The 17,589-nt window shown below is 48.6% G+C and overlaps 1 protein-coding gene across 5 annotated transcripts in view; it reads right to left on the reverse strand.

The window, feature by feature from the left end:
- Positions 1–1,031: 1,031 nt before the first annotated feature.
- The window catches only part of LOC149339703 (sodium-dependent phosphate transport protein 2B-like), an 82,964-nt gene continuing 66,406 nt past the window's right edge, over positions 1,032–17,589 (reverse strand). For all 5 annotated transcript variants that reach the window (XM_089548381.1, XM_089548382.1, XM_089548380.1 and 2 more), the window contains 5 exons: positions 7,139–7,411; positions 6,077–6,268; positions 4,919–5,037; positions 4,586–4,694; positions 1,032–4,027 (listed from right to left, as the gene is read on the reverse strand). In XM_089548381.1, the coding sequence (XP_089404507.1) occupies positions 3,018–4,027; positions 4,586–4,694; positions 4,919–5,037; positions 6,077–6,268; positions 7,139–7,411 (1,703 nt within the window). In that variant the 3' untranslated portion in view covers positions 1,032–3,017. The remainder of the gene's footprint in view (positions 4,028–4,585; positions 4,695–4,918; positions 5,038–6,076; positions 6,269–7,138; positions 7,412–17,589) is intronic.

Raw genomic sequence — 17,589 nt, forward strand, 5'->3', positions numbered from 1 at the left:
TAAGAAAACAATGGTTGAGCAAGTTCGGTGCAGCTAGTTGGCCAAAATTAAAATGTCTTGTCATTAATCTACATTAAATTTTGTTGCCTTGGCTATTATTTTGTTGTTCCACGAACCGAAAACAACGTAAGTTAAGTTCTTGGTTGCGGCAGCCTCACGTAGACAGGAAATGCAAAATCACCATTACAGTGACGTGTGCGCATATACGGGTATTGATACGCCGGTGATCAAAATTTGGCGGTCTCAGCGGACTGTTTCCGAGAGGAGTAAAGCTGAACGAATGCAATAAACTATACTTCCAGCGAAATACGGCATGCTTGCAGTGCTTAGCTGTTGTAAACTGTAAGTGCTTCCCCCTCCTTTTTTTTTTTGACAAGTTCGTGCCTATACGAGTACTGGAAAGGCGAAAAAATAGGCAAGTGGGTGGGACTAGTCAAATCGCTGGCCTTCAGCATAACTTTAGTCGGAAGGCGTCGCGATTGCACGGTACTTTCGTCACCGCCAGGAATGTTTGTGCAGCGCTCTAATAATTACGAGACAGTTAAGTTGAGCATCTCTTTCCAGAACTGCTTTTTCCTTGCTTCAATGACCATTTTGTTTTTGTTCCCACTTCTCGCCACGTGTAGACATCCATTACAGCAATCTTGTTTTGGTCCCATTGGCAAGACCATTTTCCGCCAAGCACCAAAGTACAGTTACGCTAGTATTTTTTCGACGCCTCGCGCTTTACTTCGCTGTCAGGGTCAATGCTTCTCAAGGGTATGTGCTAATCTTAAACAAGAAAAGGTAGTTAGTGGTAAAGAAAACTCCCTGCAAATTTATTCTCCTGCAACGCCTCTAAAGCCCGTCTCCCGCCAGAAAGAGCTTGTCTATGACGCACTCTAAAGGACAAAAAATGTGCCACTACTCGTTGAAGGTAGATATATCACTGTAAAAAGATGTACTTTACCTGTCTACTTACACTTGCGTTCCATGCGTCCGCACCGACTTTCCCAGGTGTTGAAAGTAAAAATGAGAATTCGAAGCACTAGTTAGAAAAAGAATTAAAAACGTTTTTATTATTCATGCTTCAGTATGTTCAACCTTGATTGTACTGATTAAATGCGATTCTTTCGCTGTTCAGGAGGTTGACACTGAAAGTAATAAATAAACGATGAAATTGACTTCCTTTTTTTTCGAACAGTAAAAGAATGCAAAAGATGATTTTTCGCCGCAAGATATAACGCAACACGCGCAATCACAGCCGCTCCAATAATCCGCTCCGTCAGACATACAAAACTTCGGCACTAACCACAAATCGAGCTCGTACTGTGCCCACAAATTCAAGGACATAAACGCGGACTAACTATTACAAACGTGCTTCATCGATGCGCTGCTGAGAACAATCCCCTCTTGTCGGTGGACATCAGCGTTCAACACAACCACGGCAGCTTACAAACTTTGAACAAGTTACTCCGAAGCTCCATGAGAAAGGTACACTCCAGGCGACAAAACGCCTTCGTTCACTTCCCAAGAAAGGCTGAGAACCATACGCCGCTTTGGTAACTACGCACCAATACGTGACTGCGCACAACAAAATCGTGCTTGATACTGTACAAGGAAGACAAGGACATCACACTTTGCAGGCACTATACATAAGTGGTGTTGTGTATACCGACGGCATTATTAGCGAACGCGGATAGGCTGCTCTAGGAGTAACGTGCTTTACATGCCCATACGTTGATGTACAAGAAAGCACCTGGCTACAAGTGATGTAATACATAATAGCGACATCAAAGGATGGAATATGCATCGGCAACGAGATATACAGGAGACCTTGGAAAACGGAGGAGGCTTTAGAGTAAGGATCTTCGATGTCCTCCTTGAGACGATAAGAAGTGATCGTCTGAAGGCTTGGAATGTTTTAAAGTACGTGCGGACGATAGGGAGGAGCGTCGAAAAACAAGCTAGAAATGCGATCGGCTGAAAGCAGTCGTGTCACGTTTCTTCAATATAAGAAAATAATAAAACGGGCATGGAAACAGTACCTGGTCGCAAGCGAAAATTCTTCGGCGATAAAGCTAAGAGGGGAGAATAAAACATGTAATGGCGATGCAACCTAAATAACATTAGGCGAGGTGATACAAAAAGCAGCTAAAGATAAAACGCGAAAAGGCAGGGGATGCCACTTTACGGCATGTACTGCATTCTTAAGGACTTTGGGCGCTGCCTTGCTGCCTATGCTGCCTGGAAGAAGAAAAAAAAAAAAAGACATTCCAAGGTCGTTCTGCATATCATGACCGCGGGCACCCCTCGCCGTCCGCTTGAACAGCGGAGTAAAAACTAACTAAAAACCGGTACGCTGCCTACTACAAAGTCACTACGGAGTGCGGTAAAGCTATACTTGTACAAGAGTGGCAAAGTTCACTTCCCGGATGGCACATTTGTTTACCGAGGTACTACAGCATTTGGCGAACAATATCGCTAACAGAGTCTGACAGACCTAGACATCGATACATAGTACTTCAGCGTTACTGACTTGAGATCAGAAGCACAGAAGATATTTCACAGCTCGCTCAGTCGTCGTCTAAGACGCTACGATTCTACGCCACTGACTACGGTTGCCAGCTATGTTTTGTTTGTATGAAATAAAAAGATTTATCACATCAGTCTGGCGATCTTTGCCATCTCGAAACCACAGCACCACGTAGACATCTACAGCATTATGTGCCACATGGACTATCGTGTATGCGTGCGAACCTAAGGACGAATGAATACGTAGCAGGTTAGCGACCTTCGCGGCTCGCGCTCTAACGCAAGTTCTAGGTTATACAGGTAAGGCTCCCACGTCGTCAGAATGCACTCGTTCAAAGCAACACGTTTGCTACAGGCACAGAAACGCGTGCACGCATCACTCGTTCACTCACACATACACACTTCGGAGTTCTATTTACAGGGCAGAAGTTCAAATATATATATAATACACATTATATTAAGATACGCGTATGTACATCACAGCTTAGGACCTGCTAGGAGCGCTATAGCTGGGTTATAAAGGTGGCGCCACCGTTCTGCTTGTCCTTAGTCCAGTTGAAAGCAGAGTTTTCGAAGGCTTGCAGGTCAGACTGCGAGTCGGACGGGCAGGACGATCTGCGTGACTCGATGAAATTCATCTGGGAGGAGACTTCCCGCATCGTGGGCATCGCCGAGGCGTCGTGCGCCGTCTGCGGCGGGCACAGCCGCTGGCAGCACCCGCACCGGGTCACGCAAGCTGCAATGACGCGGTCCAGCGGGTCCAGCGAACGCATCCACTCGGGCAGCCACAGCCAGTTGCGAAGCCTCTCGGGCAGCGCGTGGGGCACCTTGCGCTGCAGGACATTGATGACGATCACGACGAGCGCGATGAGCAGGAGGGGGATTAGAACCACCATGAAGACTACCATGCCCGCCATCGACAGTCCGAACACGGCGGCCGGAAACAGGAGGAACATGCAGAGAAGGTAGAGGACCGAGAACCAGCGGTACTTTGCGGTCGTGTTGCCCAGGATCTTGGCCAGCTGGATGGGGATGCGGGTGAACGGCAGAGGGTAGAACATGAGGATGCCGAGGACGTTGAAGAAGAGGTGGCAGAAGGAGATCTGCAGCGTGTACTTGATGCGGCTGGAGTCCGCCGCGAGCGCCGCCAGGATGCCCGTGGTGGTGGTGCCGATGTTGGAGCCCAGGGTGAGAGGGTAGATGCGCTCCAGGCTGATGACGCCGATTCCCGCCAGGGGGGTGAGTGCTGAGGTGAAGATCGAAGAGCTCTGGACGAGAATGGTCATGATGCAGCCAAGCAGGATGGCGATGTAGCCAACCAGCACGGAGAACGGAAACCGGTACTCCGCGTTCACGGTGGTCTTGATGACGACCGCTATGCGACCGCGAAGCATCGAGTGCAGCAGCTTGACCATCAATATGAGGCACACGCACAGCGTCAACAGAGAAATGCCGAGCAACAGCAGGCCGACGAAACTGTCCTGCCAGTCCAGGGAGGCCAGGGCGAATTGACCTGCGTGCAAACGGTGTACATGTGTGAGTTTAATTACTCAAGCAGCCGAAGTTCCAAAGCACGTCCTGCTTCCCTTTTAGTAATTAAACTGGAAGAGAGGAGCGTTCAATGACTATAGGACGCGGCCGAGATAACCAGAGAATACATGGATCTCACTGAATGCATGCAAGACAGCCTCACAAACACGGCGTTCTGCCAGAGAAGTGATTAATAGACATTGAACGCATTGGAACCTGCAGCGTACTTGTTGCGCAGCAATCACGCGTAATTTATTGCAAGAAGTCTGCACAAGGGCGCGTAAGTTCGGTGTACAAGTGCTACTGTTATTGTGACTGGACTTCCATGCCGTTCCGATATGAACACTCACTTCCATGATGTCAAGACACGAGCAGCATTGACATAAGCTTACTTAAGCATGGATGGCAAGGTAAACGCAACTGCAGCATGTGAACAGTGGCGGTCTTACATATAGTGCTAGATTACACAAAATCGTATGAACTAGTATCGCTTATGCTCAATGTGTCGTACTTTACTGTAAAAAGGGGTGATTTTGCTTACAATTTTTGGCGCATCCATCGCTGGTCATATTGCAGCACCGTTTGATGAGAGAATGGTTGTAATAAGTCTCATCTCCGATGGCAACCTTCTCTATGACTTTTTTGTCCAACTAAACAGGGAAGAAAAACATGAACCCATGAGCATATCTGACAAGTTATCATACCACAGAAAACAAGTATACTATTAGTCATCAAGCTGAAGGCTGCTTGATCCAAAACAAAGACAAAGCAGGCGAGAAATGGCAGTTGATGAACAGGAACCAAATTTACTCCCGGGCATTTTCTTAGATAACCTAGGTGTTGTAGTGGAGAAAAAAAAAAATGTCCTGGGTACCTGGATGACAAGGCTGGTAAATGGCTTTGTCAAGACTTGCAAGAAGTCCCTGTTAGCATTCTTGTTGGTAGTCCAGTTGGTTGAGTTCATTATGGCACTTGTCAAGTGATACAGCACACCTGCAAGATGAGAAGAAGATATGGCTATTCAACAGTGTGCTTTAGATAAGAATAAGCTATACTGACAAATGGCGCATGAGAAAGGTGGGCGCACCCTGAGAGTAAGCCCACGTTTGAAGTCTGCTTACGGAAATGAGAGCAATTATAGCATGACATAATAATGAGGGGGTACTTATTCATCAGCATCCACCCATGCGTAGCCATACTGCTATGCTTGGCTGCATGCTAGTGACTGATTACTCCTTTATTACAAATCTAGTCCACCTTGGAGGATTCCCCTAAACATTGGGCCAATAGCATGATATGTAATTTTGAGCGTTATAAGAGGCACTGACGACTTTCCCACCTAGGAAGAGTATGATACGTATCACAGCTAACCAGCTTCAGCGTTTGTTGGCATGTGCTGAAGTAAATAGCCATTCTTGTATACCGCAGCTACTGACACAAGTTGTATAGCAGGTATGCACTGTTCAACTGCAAATGACGCCTAATTGGAAAAGAAATCTGCTTCACCTCATGAGAGATCGTTCTACGATTTAATGGATATTGGGCGCTATTGGGGATAAATTTCTACATCTGAACGCAAATGCTTACTGTTGCTCTCACTTCTGGTTACAAGACTGCCGTATTTAGCTGAAAGACTCGACGCGTGCCGCTAAATGCTTTGTTACACGTTTCATGCTTGTCCATTTTCTTTTAAAGAGAACAGGATTAAAATTCATACTGTGCTTAACAAAAGTTGCCCATGAATCTCCGTTCGCAACCGGGAGTGAAATTATACATTAGCTTTAAAATTCAAGACGTTTAGATTTCCTCGTATAAAATTTCTGAATAATTAATTATATATCACAATGGTATTTAAATGAAACAAGAGAGGCCTAGTAAGGCTGTGGTCGTCTTCCAGAGATACACGTGGGGAGAATATACTCCGCAGGTACCAAGAACAGGCAGCGCGGATTAAGATACGTGGGCAGTGGTACGTGTGTGCGACCAATGTACAGTGCAGAAACTCAATGAATGTTGCCGTAGGAAGGCTCACCGAAGGCGGCCTCCAAGGGCAGCAGGACGATGACCGTGAGCCAGTTGAACATGTCGTGCACGGTGGCGGCGGCGAAGGCCCTGCGGAACTCGTTTCGCTCGCCGCTCTGCATCAGCGACACGATGGTGTTGGTCACCGAGGTGCCGATGTTGGCCCCCATGATGATGGGGATGGCGTCGCGAACCTGGATCACTGTTCGCCGCCGGCAGCGCATGCAAAAGAGCAAAGGAACGAGACGATGCCACTTGAGACCACGGCCACAGATCACCAGGGCAACGAGACACGGTTTCGTACGAAACATCCCCGTGAATGCGCGTCATAAGAGTATATAAAAGCGGCTTACAAAGGAAGCCTATAGATGCATCGGAATGCACAATACGAGCAGGGAGGAGACATTAGACAGGGGGTGTCCACCATATACATTGCAAGTCAGCGTGGACCAGACACATAGCTTGAAAATAAGATTTGGAAACGGAACAGCCATCTGGGTTTTTCATGCCAGATTTAAGCGCAAACATCACGCATTGCGGTCGCCCTCTAAACGACTGCAGTTTGTCGCAAGCATTTTTAGTTAGACTTTGGCGGGATTTCATCTGTTAACGGACAGGTCTAACCTTATGCTGACATGCCCAATTGAATTTTCCTGAATACCGTAAGGACATTTAAATGCACACTATTGTGAAAGGAAAAGACTAGAGAATCGACTAAAGTCTCAATCGAGGATTTATTCGATCCCGTTGACCCAAAAGTTTCGCTTTCACAGAAACTACATGCAGTTGAGAACTTTTCAACAAGTGCCCGAAAAAAAAAAAAAAAAGCACTGACATGCACGCTTAGACACTTTACGCAGAGATGAGCGCAAGTTCAGGGGGTCAGCTATCAAGCAGAGACCGATGCCACGAAGCTCGCACACCAGCGTATTCGCCAAGTAATGCAGCACATTACTAAGGGCGCATACTTTCATTAAGAATTTTCTTCATTTATCTAAGCCTATACTGACAGGTTCGATACGCAGTGCTTTTTTCGACAGGCTCAGGAACAAGGACTCCGCGGCGTACTCACAGTTCGCGCCGACCATGGTGATGATGATTGAGGACGACGTCGAGGAACTCTGCACGAGCACCGTGGAGAGGACGCCGATCATGAGCCCGACGACGGGGTTCTTGAGCACCTCGTTCTGGGACATGACCTTGCCGGCCGTCTTGCCGCCGACCAGGCGGAAGGCCGAGCTGAGGAAGTCCAGCGAGCAGATGAACAAGTAGAGGAGTCCCAATAGGCATACCGCCTTGGCCAAGCCGAGGGCCACCCTCTGGACCTTGCCGCCAGCGGTGAGTTCTGCGCACGCAAGGGATAAAAAGAGGTGGCGCAAGGCCAGTTGACATAAACGATAACTTGGACAGGCCAGGAAGCATTAGCAGCACTAACATTTGGGTTTGCTGCTGTCTCATTTTAGAGCACATCACAGAGCAAGCAGACACGAAAAAAAGGCCCAGTTCTATCTTTGTCACTGCTCAATGTATGCCTACTGCCTTCGTTCGCGCTTGTTTGCACTGTGATGTTCTCGAAAATAACTGTAGCAAAGCAATACGACAAATCAACACTGGGAAAAATGAATGATTTCCGCACAACAGTCAAATACAACACAATAAGATTAGACAGTTCGGAAAATCTTTTACAGAAGGAGCAACGACAACATCCACGTAAGCAGACCGATATAGTTTCTGAAAAAAAAGAAAGAAAGGCCAGAAACGTTTCTTTTTCGCCGTACGGTGGCGCTCAAGTAGGCATTGCGACTATTCTTCCGCTAGGTCCAGACTGAAAGGCACTTTTAATACTACGTTTGTGGTGACATCAAGGCATCGAAAGAGCACGTCAGCAATGCGCCACCCATTTGAAGGCTACGTGAACGCCTTATGTGTCCTCTCTTCTATCCCTCGTCCGTTTTTTGCGCCGACTTCTTCACAACAGCCTAATTCTAACTTCAGCTTTAGAACAGCCGAAAATACGCGACAAATATGGCCTCATTTTGCGTGGCTAAGTCTAGTCACAGCACTGATAATATGCATCGAAGACACCTTAGGAGACTATTTCAAAGCAACAGTATTCTTGCCAACAGACCAGCTATACCAGCAACAATGTTTTGGTTTATGGGGGTTTAACGTCCCGAAGCAACTCAGGCTATGAGGGACGCCGTAGTGAAGGGCTCCGAAAATTTCGACCACCTGGGGTTCTTTAACGTGCGCTGACATCGCACAGCACACGGACCTCTAGAATTTTGCCTTCATCGAAATTCGGCCGCCGCGGCCGGGATCGAACCCGCGTCTTTCGGGTCAGCAGCCGAGCGCCGTAACCACTGAGCCACCGCGGCGGGGCCACCAGCAAAAATGTATTAGTATTAAAACTTATGCGGTGCTGTAAAAGTTATCACAAAGATCTGCCGCTTCGTTTATAACGATGTGAGTCTTTTTTTCGGGCGAAGTACTTAGTTTACGAGGCCTTCGAGCAAGAAAAAGAAAACTTGCTTTCACGTATAAACAATGGAAATTTTGCCACCAAACAATAGCACTTGACCAAGGCTGAAAACTTTTCAATCCTCCAAAGGAGATTATCATGACTGAAATGGCAGGATTTCTCCAGGTTGCGCATAACCGCCAATTTACCCTCACCGAATCAGTGGAAAACTACCACGGGATGTCTGCATACAGCGCTGCACTCTTTCCTTCCCCGTCCGTCCCTTTTCATTCAATAAATACGCACCACATTACCAACATCCACCTTTCAGACCCAACAAGGCGTCCACAGCCAACAGGTGCTGCTGCTACAAATGCAGTAAATATGCACACATTTTCTACATTTAAATGTCACTGAAATGTCTGGTGAAAGCTGTTTAAGCGGTCACAGGAAAGGCACGGAACAAAGTTCTCTGAAGGCTGGAGAGATGACAGTGGTTAAGCAAGGAAAACAGCACACTGTTCGTAGCGAGGAAATGCAAATTAATGTAAAGATGTCAAAGTACGCTGAGGTGGCACACAGTGTCAGGTCGCAAGCGGTCAGCGACCCCTTCAGAAATACTTGCGTTTTCGTTAAGTTGTAAGAAATGTGAACAGTAGTAAGCCTGAACACTTGCGACTTTTCCTTTATCATGGACTTGCCAACACCTGAATTAATGCGTGGAGCAGTAGAAAGCATTAACCATGGTGTTAATTGAGCCTGAAAGAAGGCCCGCTGACACCAGTCCAGAAGCATGCGACTAGAAGCTCATGAGCTGCACAGGTTTCCTTATGAGTTCCCTAATTTTAAACAAAGGCAAAAGAGTGCTGCCTAGGAGAGATTCAGTTTAGTGTAAATGCGATAAATAGCCACAGATTTAAAAAAAAAAAAGTGGAGAAAGTAACAATCACAATCAGAATGTCCTGACGTTACGAAATAAGCCGGCTTCTGAAGCCATTTTGTTTGCCGAGAAATGCACCACGAAGTAGCAACACCACCCCAAGCACGTGAGCACACTCACTCCGTTCACGTGATAACCACAGCGCTGAGAGCACAGCCCCCCCGCATCTCATTGAACTGCGTGAAAGGGTTAACAATCCCAACGTTCCACGATCTCTCCAGAGTCAACTAGAGCCAAGCGAAGGGAGGGACAAATAACCTTTGAAGGCCTTGCACAAGCGGAGGCGCTTGGCCGCGAAGACGCCCGTATTACGCAATGGGCGCTCGGCCAACAACAGCGAACGCCAAAGCATGACAGACAATCAGATAGCACTGTCAGCGTAAAACGTCACGGCTGTCGTCCACGACAGGTTTACACCTGCGGCAGCCGCCGTGGTGCGCTCATACCTACCTTGCCACTCATGGTCCAGAGGGCGTGGCCACGAAACGGGCGACGTCACTATAACCCATCTACAAGTCACTTTGCGTAATGTGCAGCGCAGTGTGAAGCGTTGAACGAACTCCTCCGCCCTGTAGCTGTCAAGACACACGGATGTTCGTGTTTTGATGGGAGGGTGGACACTTATAGACAGAATTAGGAGGGCAGGCGGAGACGTCGAGTCCAAAAAAATAAAAAAATAAGAGGGGTGTTATCGTTGCAAGCCAGCAGAAAAGAGGATGAGTATGAAAGCTGGCTAGCTAATTGGGAACGCACGAATGGTCATCGCGTTTTGGACCAAAGCGCGCGCGGCACAGAGCGACACCAGACTCGGTTCTAACCTGGTATTACGACCAGATGAGCAGCACAGCTTAATATTGAAGAAGAAATGTTTGCTTTGGTTTATGGGGGTTCAACGTCCCAAAGCGACTCTGGCTATGAGGGACGCCGTAGTGAAGGGCTAAGGAAAATTTATTCCACCTGGGGTTCTTTAACGTGAACTGACAGCGCACAGTACACGGGCCTCTAGAATTTCGGCTACATCGAAATTACAACGCCGCAGTCGGGATCGAACCCACGTCTTTCGGGTTACTTGAAGAGAGGGAAGTATTGAGTAACTTGCACTGTGTGAACTTCTATCATTGATGCTGATCGGCTTATGACAACTGCGTTCGAGTCATTCGCATTCGTTTAATTTGCGCCCCAAATTTTACACCATAGCTTGGGTCCAGCGACTTTACAGTCCAACTTCGAAACTAAAGAGGCAAATGTTCGTGTAAAGAATAAATAAAGTTCAACTGTCGCATTTTATCCCCACTGACTGGCGGAGAAGCCTATGTAGCACGCCAGCTACCAAAGCTGCCAGTGAAAGAAGCGAAGAGAGAAGGTGAGAGGAACACCAAGCGAAGAGAGAAGGCAAGACAAACACAAAACACGCTGCCCACTTCCCCATAATCCCTAGAGGACTTGGCTTCTCTAGAGGGACGCTGGACTGTCCCGTAACGCCGACAAAGCCAGAGGCCCGCCACTAATCTACGAAAACGTTCCCCTTAGGCTTCCTGGTCACTTGAAAGAAACATATTCGCCGTGCTGCTTACATCCCCGAATCCTTTTCCCCAAGCTTCTTATGCCCCGTGAACCGTACTAGCAACTTGAAGGAAATCGACATCTTGTTCGAACTGCGTCCGTTTGGAGTAAGAAGAGTATGCGTTCGTATAAGCAATGGGCGAGTTGGAAATGCTCATATTCCAGTGCAGCTGGTTTTTGCGTTTCCTGCCTTCGCACGAGAGGACCCGGCGATGCGCGAACAGGCTGGAGCAGAAATAGCCCAAGCGCGCAGCGCCACGAAACGAAGAAAAGCACAACTAATATTGGAGGGAAGAGAACGCCGTCTCTTGGGGGCTACGCTATACTGTTGATGCTGAGGCGAGCCGCGCCCTCGGCCGACCTTTGGAGCTGCGCGCCAGCGTTTCCAGACTCGTCTGCGCCCAAGGTCACGCCGGCCACCGCTATCGATCCGGGGCGCTCCGCCCGAGCGATGACGGCACGGCGCGTCAGCCCCTAGCCGCAGAAGCAGCCCGACGCGCAATAGCCCGGCTATAAACATACGCGTACACTGACAGGCATGACCGCGCTGCCGATGATCGGGAGGAAAGCGCTGATGCGATGACCCGTTGGGAGTCGTACCGCGCACTGAACAGAGCCAATTCCAAGAGAGATCCAGTTGAACATGCGCATTCGAGATGGGTGTGGATGTGGAATGTGGATGTTCATCTAGAATTTGGATGTTCGTCTAGATGGTTTGGTTTATGGGGTTTAACGTCCCAAAGCGACTAAGGCTATGAGAGACGCCGTAGTGAAGGGCTCCGGAAATTTCGACCACCTGGGGTTCTTTAACGTGCACTGACATCGCACAGTACACGGGCCTCTAGAATGTCTCCTCCAAAGAAATTCAACCGCCGCGGCCGGATGTTCATCTAGAATTTGGATGTTCCAGTTGAGCACACACATTATTTGAACCACAAGATCAGCACTGATTCATTCAGTCAAGTTTTTGAAAGAAAAGTTCAGCTCGATAAACGACTGCGCATGTTTTTAAACACTGGCTTTTCAAAAAAGGCCTTTCGACACCGAATTCGAAACGTGGTTTTAAGCAGACGTTCATCTATAATTTGGATGTTCCAGTTGAGCACACACATTATTTGAACCACAAGATGAGCACTGATTCATTCAGTCAAGTTTTTGAAAGAAAAGTTCAGCTCGATAAACGACTGCGCATGTTTTTAAACACTGGCTTTTCAAAAAAGGCCTTTCGACACCGAATTCGAAACGCGGTTTTAAGCAGAGTGGGTGGCGAAAGTGCGAGCAAGGGTGATCCTAGAGTCAAGCGCAGCAACTCGTCACGACTATGGTGGCGCCATGCGGCTCGGTGCGCATGCATTATGCCGCGCAATAATATCGAGGGAACGGACCTAGGATTTTTCGGACGCGAAGAGATAAGCTATCCAGCGAACAGCTCGAAGAGAAGGCGAGGATGCGGACGCAGTCGCATGTTTACAATTCAGGCGTTCAGCGGAACAGTTCTATATGCAAAGCAGTTACCGCGTCTCTGAACGGCATCGTTGGTAAACCAAACAAGAACAAGCAAAGCGACCAAGAAAAAAGAACAGAACTGCGACAATAACAAGGATATCGCGGATAGTGTGTTAGGGCTCCGGCTCAGCCACTTTGTGCGCGTCTATAGCGAAAAAGAAAGAAAACCTGACCGCTAGGCAAAAAGAACAAGCGGTAAATAGTGACAATTCTGCGGCTACTGCTCGAAATCGTCCGTACAGAGCAGTAAACGCGCCGTTCCTGTCACATATGGTTAGACGCGTTAAACTATCTAGAAACCGACGCTGCAGACCACGAGAGAACGGAAAAAATGCAACTTGCTGATGTTGAAAAAGAAACATCGCGAAAGAAGGCAGATTTACGCTTTCGCACGTAGCAGATTTCTAATGCGCTGGATAGCTTCAGCGGTGTGCATTGTTTCCTTAGCATGCTGGAATCGTGGGTCAAATGGTGGCAACAGTTACTGATCTGTCGAAGTATGGCAATAAGGCAGACGTGTCTTATCTGCTGCTGTCAGTGAAGCACGCTTCCTTCTAGGCGCAACTGACCAGTTAGCACCGACGATTATATCACTGCAAACTATGCGACCCGCCCTGGGGAGGTATACTACACCGAGACGAAATGACACCGTCGCAAGCACGGAAGCTGCAACAGCTAACCTGGCGTCAGCCCACCACGCGGCAGAACAGACAGCTGAGGCAGAGTCTGGGCAACCGATAAGCGACGCCACATCAGCCTCACCGAGAGCGCACGGCAAACTGGCAAGGACCGGCCGCCCGAACGGACGTGCCGGAAGGTGCGCGTAGCGAGTCGGAACGTCCGGCAGGATTCATACTGATCGTTACCACTCGAACAGCAACGTGTAGCCGAAAGCGAGCTACTTGTGAATTGCCGCTTCTTTATTGCTCCTAATGGGCAGCAGCGATGCGATGAAAGATCGTTGAGACAGCAGCGTAGCCATATCTTCCCCTTTTCAGTAACGAGTTTCCTCTAAAGACCGTTTGCGAGAATTCGTCGAGGCAGAGAAGGCTACCTTAATTCGTTCGTGCAGCATATAGGTGAAGGATCCTCGCTTAATAACAGTTCAACATAACACCGCCCATGCCAGCTGGGAGGTCAGAGCCGCTGGTCCAGCTACGGATGACACAGCGCATAGACGGCGCAGGCTTTTAGAAAGCCTCGACCAGGGGTGTAAATAAACACCGGCGTATTTCACCCGCGACACGCTAGGTCAAAGCGGAGAGGGCCAGAATGTCGAGTTTTGTGTGTGTCACGCCGGCTGGCTACGCAGGCACGACCTCAACGGCGGCAGCTGTGACGTCAGGGTGGGGGTGTGACACCCCAACCGTAGAGCCAGGGACGAAGAAGACTCACTCTTCTACCGAACCGCTGCCCTTCCACGCGAAACGCTGCGGCGAGGCGGGGGCGATATTTCTGCACGCAGCGCAACTGTGGGCCCCAGAGTGTGGAGCCTGGCTGGCAATGCACCAGCTGTGGGAGACGCGGACGGAAAGGAATGAAAGAACAGCCTTCGCCGAGGAACGAACGAGCGAACAGACGGGCTAAGGGTAAACGCTTTCTTTCAACGGCTGCCCCGCTTCTCACGTCGCCGGAGACGACCTGTTGCGACCGCGCTCGCGGTAAAGGCAGGGGCTACACACGCTGGCACGTAGGACTTCGCCGCGTTCTGCCAGTGTGTCAAACTCGTGGCTCTGATATGAGCCGTCAGGCTTAGACGAGGAGACGATATTGCGAGAGGCAAACCGTTAAGTTTTGGCGGTCCCTAACAACCGATCCAATAGGAACGATCTACAAGGACTGTTCATCTAGCGTGGGCAGCGAACGAGAACTCGAGGATTAAGCACCTGACTGGCTCTGGTATACTGAAACCTTAAAGACAATTTGAGAATTCTAGCCTTTGTACACCAGTCAAACGTTGGCTGGCGGTTCCATGTAGAGGTATGTTATAATTTCGTTGGGAATAAATGTAAAAAAAAAAAAAAACATATACATGCCATGCTGAAGACTGAAACTCAGCGCCGATTCCAGAACGGTCTTACCACTACCAGAATAAAACGCCGATTCAGCGTTGCAGAAATTGCAAGCTCTCATTACGTCAACGGAACTGAAATGCTGCAAAATCCGCTAGAAGTCTGCAAGCCGACCCAGTAAAACCGAGACCTGGAACCTTATATGCCAGCTATGCCGTGCTTTCACTGCAGAGGCGAAGCACCGACTCATTTTCTATTTTTTCACCACAGAATAGCTGAGACGGCCCCCTTCCCCTTTCTTTGTGAGATACGAGCAGCGCAGAGCGCGTACTATATACAGCGCGTCCGTCACGATAAGCCAAAATTAAAAGGCAAGAGAAATGCTATCAGCAGACGCCTTCCTATGAATTGGACAAAGGCTACGGCTTCGATCGAACATGCGACGGAAGCATCCAGCTTCGCTTCCATTACAGCGAACGAAGTCACGCGAGACGGGCAACAGCGACCACGTGCGATGAACCGCGATACAAAGAGGCGGCGATGCATCAGTGCCTAAACCATAGTGCGAACGTCAGCCCCACGTTTTGCATTCGGCTAGCACTGACTGCACCTCAGTTGCGTTGACAACAGTTACGGCGGTACAGTCCCTGCGATACCACAACCATATATGCGGTCAAGCGTGGAAGCTTTTAGGGTATCAGTACAGACATCTTGATGAAAATGCGTGGCGATGAAAGCGTCCATCAAGCGAGCCAAACTGATGCGAAAGCCCTTGCATATTCGCATCTTCAGCCGACCACGGTCGCCACTGAATTCGAGGGTATATGGAAGGATGCGTGCAATCTATCACTCAGACAGGAGCGGAACGCATTTTTTTTTTTTAATTCTACGGACTCGTGCTATGTCTTAGCAAGCTCGATGCGAAAGTAAAAGCAAATGTTTTCGAATGAATGAATGAAAAAAACTATTGTCGCAAGGGATCTCTCAGCGTAGGTGGAGCCCTCAGTCCAGGGCTCCAGTGGTCCTGGACTGAGTTCCCTATAGTATATACTATATAGTATATAGTACTAGTATAGTATAGTATTAGTATATAGTATAGTATTCCCTATAGTATTCGAACGTATTTTGTGCCGGTGCAACTTGATGTCATGAGACGTGAATTTTATCTGCTGTACATTGCATTGCATTCCCTCCCTGTAACGACCCTCAAGCGAGGGTCAACAGTATCAATAAAATAATTTAAAAAATAATTAAAAAATTCCTGCACAAGGAGCGCGTTTCGAACCGAAAAGCTAGCCTCGAAAATCGGCTACAGTTAAGCTTAAGTCGCAAGGTCAAGAATTATAACGAGCAAAACGTTTAAATTTTTTTGCCATTTCCAAAGCGGTCAGGTAGGCACAGTTCGCCTGCCGAGCTATAGAAAGGAAAAATATATTCGAAATGTCGCAGCTTTGTGCGAATATCCGAATGTGTGTGCCACGTGGTGGCCTGGGGAACATGTAATAAGCGGAGGAAAAAAATCCGAATAAATGCCAACCGTCGACCGGAATAATGGCAGAGAAAGTTTTCGATTGCAACAGAAAAACTTCTCTAACCCTTGACGTCACTGAAAGGAACTTTGAAACAAAAAATCCGATTGAGAAAGACTGAACAACAACGATGTGCTGGCGTCAACACCATTCAAAATTATTCGCCAGAATGCGCGCAAAAATGTCGCGACCTGTAGCAGGGGCTTTAGGGTGTCAAAGTGTAGCTCGGAGCTCAAACCGTCGCAAATAACCGCCATAGTGGAGTAGTTACTCATTGGCGTCCACCCAAGCGCAGCCATACCGCTACAAAGGAAAGCTATACAGCTTCCTCACACACTTCGTAGTTGGTAGAGCGACTGCCCCGGTGAAGCGGTGGCGCCGGGTTCGAACCCGGGACCAGGACGAATTTTTCTTTAGCCGCGAAGTTTCTGAGAAAGCTGTATAGCTTTCCTTTGTAGCCGTATGGCTGCGCTTGGGCGGGTGTCAATGAGTAATTGCTCCCTTACTACAAATCCACCGCACCTTGAGGGATTGCCCGATATATTTGACCAAATAACAGTCGCCCGTCGCAGAGGTCGGTCGGCGCAGCGTACGCTACACCAACGAGTCAAACCTCTGCGCCGACACGACTGCCACAAGCTGGATGACAAGCCGGGGCTCCGGGCAGGTGTGTGTGTGTGGCTCGAGCCGGCTGCGGCGGTCCACGTGTTCACAGCGTGCACCTGCGAAGGCACTGCGTCTGTGTGTGTGGCCGTGCCGCGTACGCGAGGCGACGGCACAGGAAACGCGAGCGCCTCGATCAACGGGACGCCGGGCGGATGGCAAGCAATGCACGCCCACCAGCTCAGGCGCACAGGAAAACAAAAAAAAAAGGGAAAAGCACACAGGAAACTGCTGCTCATCGCATTGCGTGTAGCGTCTGGTTGTGAGACCGGCGCACACGAGATAGCGGGTTAACCTAACCGCACACTAGGGCTGGAGAGCCCGGGGAGGTTTGATGAGGCATTCAATTCTCGAAGCGCTAAACGGCTACGCTATAGTTGGATGAAACAACATCCTGCGCTGAAGCTACAGCAACACCTGTGGCCGACGGCCAATGTTTCTCCAAACAAACAAGCAGTGCGCCTGCAATTTTTTCTTTATATAAACAAAAAGTGAATCACAAGATCAAGTTTTAGCCACAAGAATTCATGCCTCACTTTAAGGAGTGAAACAGTAAAATGTTAATTTCCCTCGCAGCTGGAGTTGGTTAAATGATTATTGCAGTACAAAGCTGGACATGGACTTCTGGCAACTGCTTTTTTGGTTTAACTCGTTTTGTGTTGTCACCCTTTCATAGAATGAAAGCGCTTATGCAGTTGCGTTGCGCGCTTGTTCAAAGTAGACGACTTGAGCAGCGCATTCATTCGAAGGATTCCTTCCTGCCCGCTGTATTGCCAGCATCGTAGGGGAGCTTTATTTTTTAATAACGCGATGGCGAGAAAGATAACGGTATATCCATGGCCTACATGG

This window comes from Amblyomma mixtum, chromosome 6 (genome assembly GCF_055824585.1).
Source record: "Amblyomma mixtum isolate Tamu chromosome 6, ASM5582458v1, whole genome shotgun sequence".
NCBI lineage: Eukaryota > Metazoa > Arthropoda > Arachnida > Ixodida > Ixodidae > Amblyomma > Amblyomma mixtum.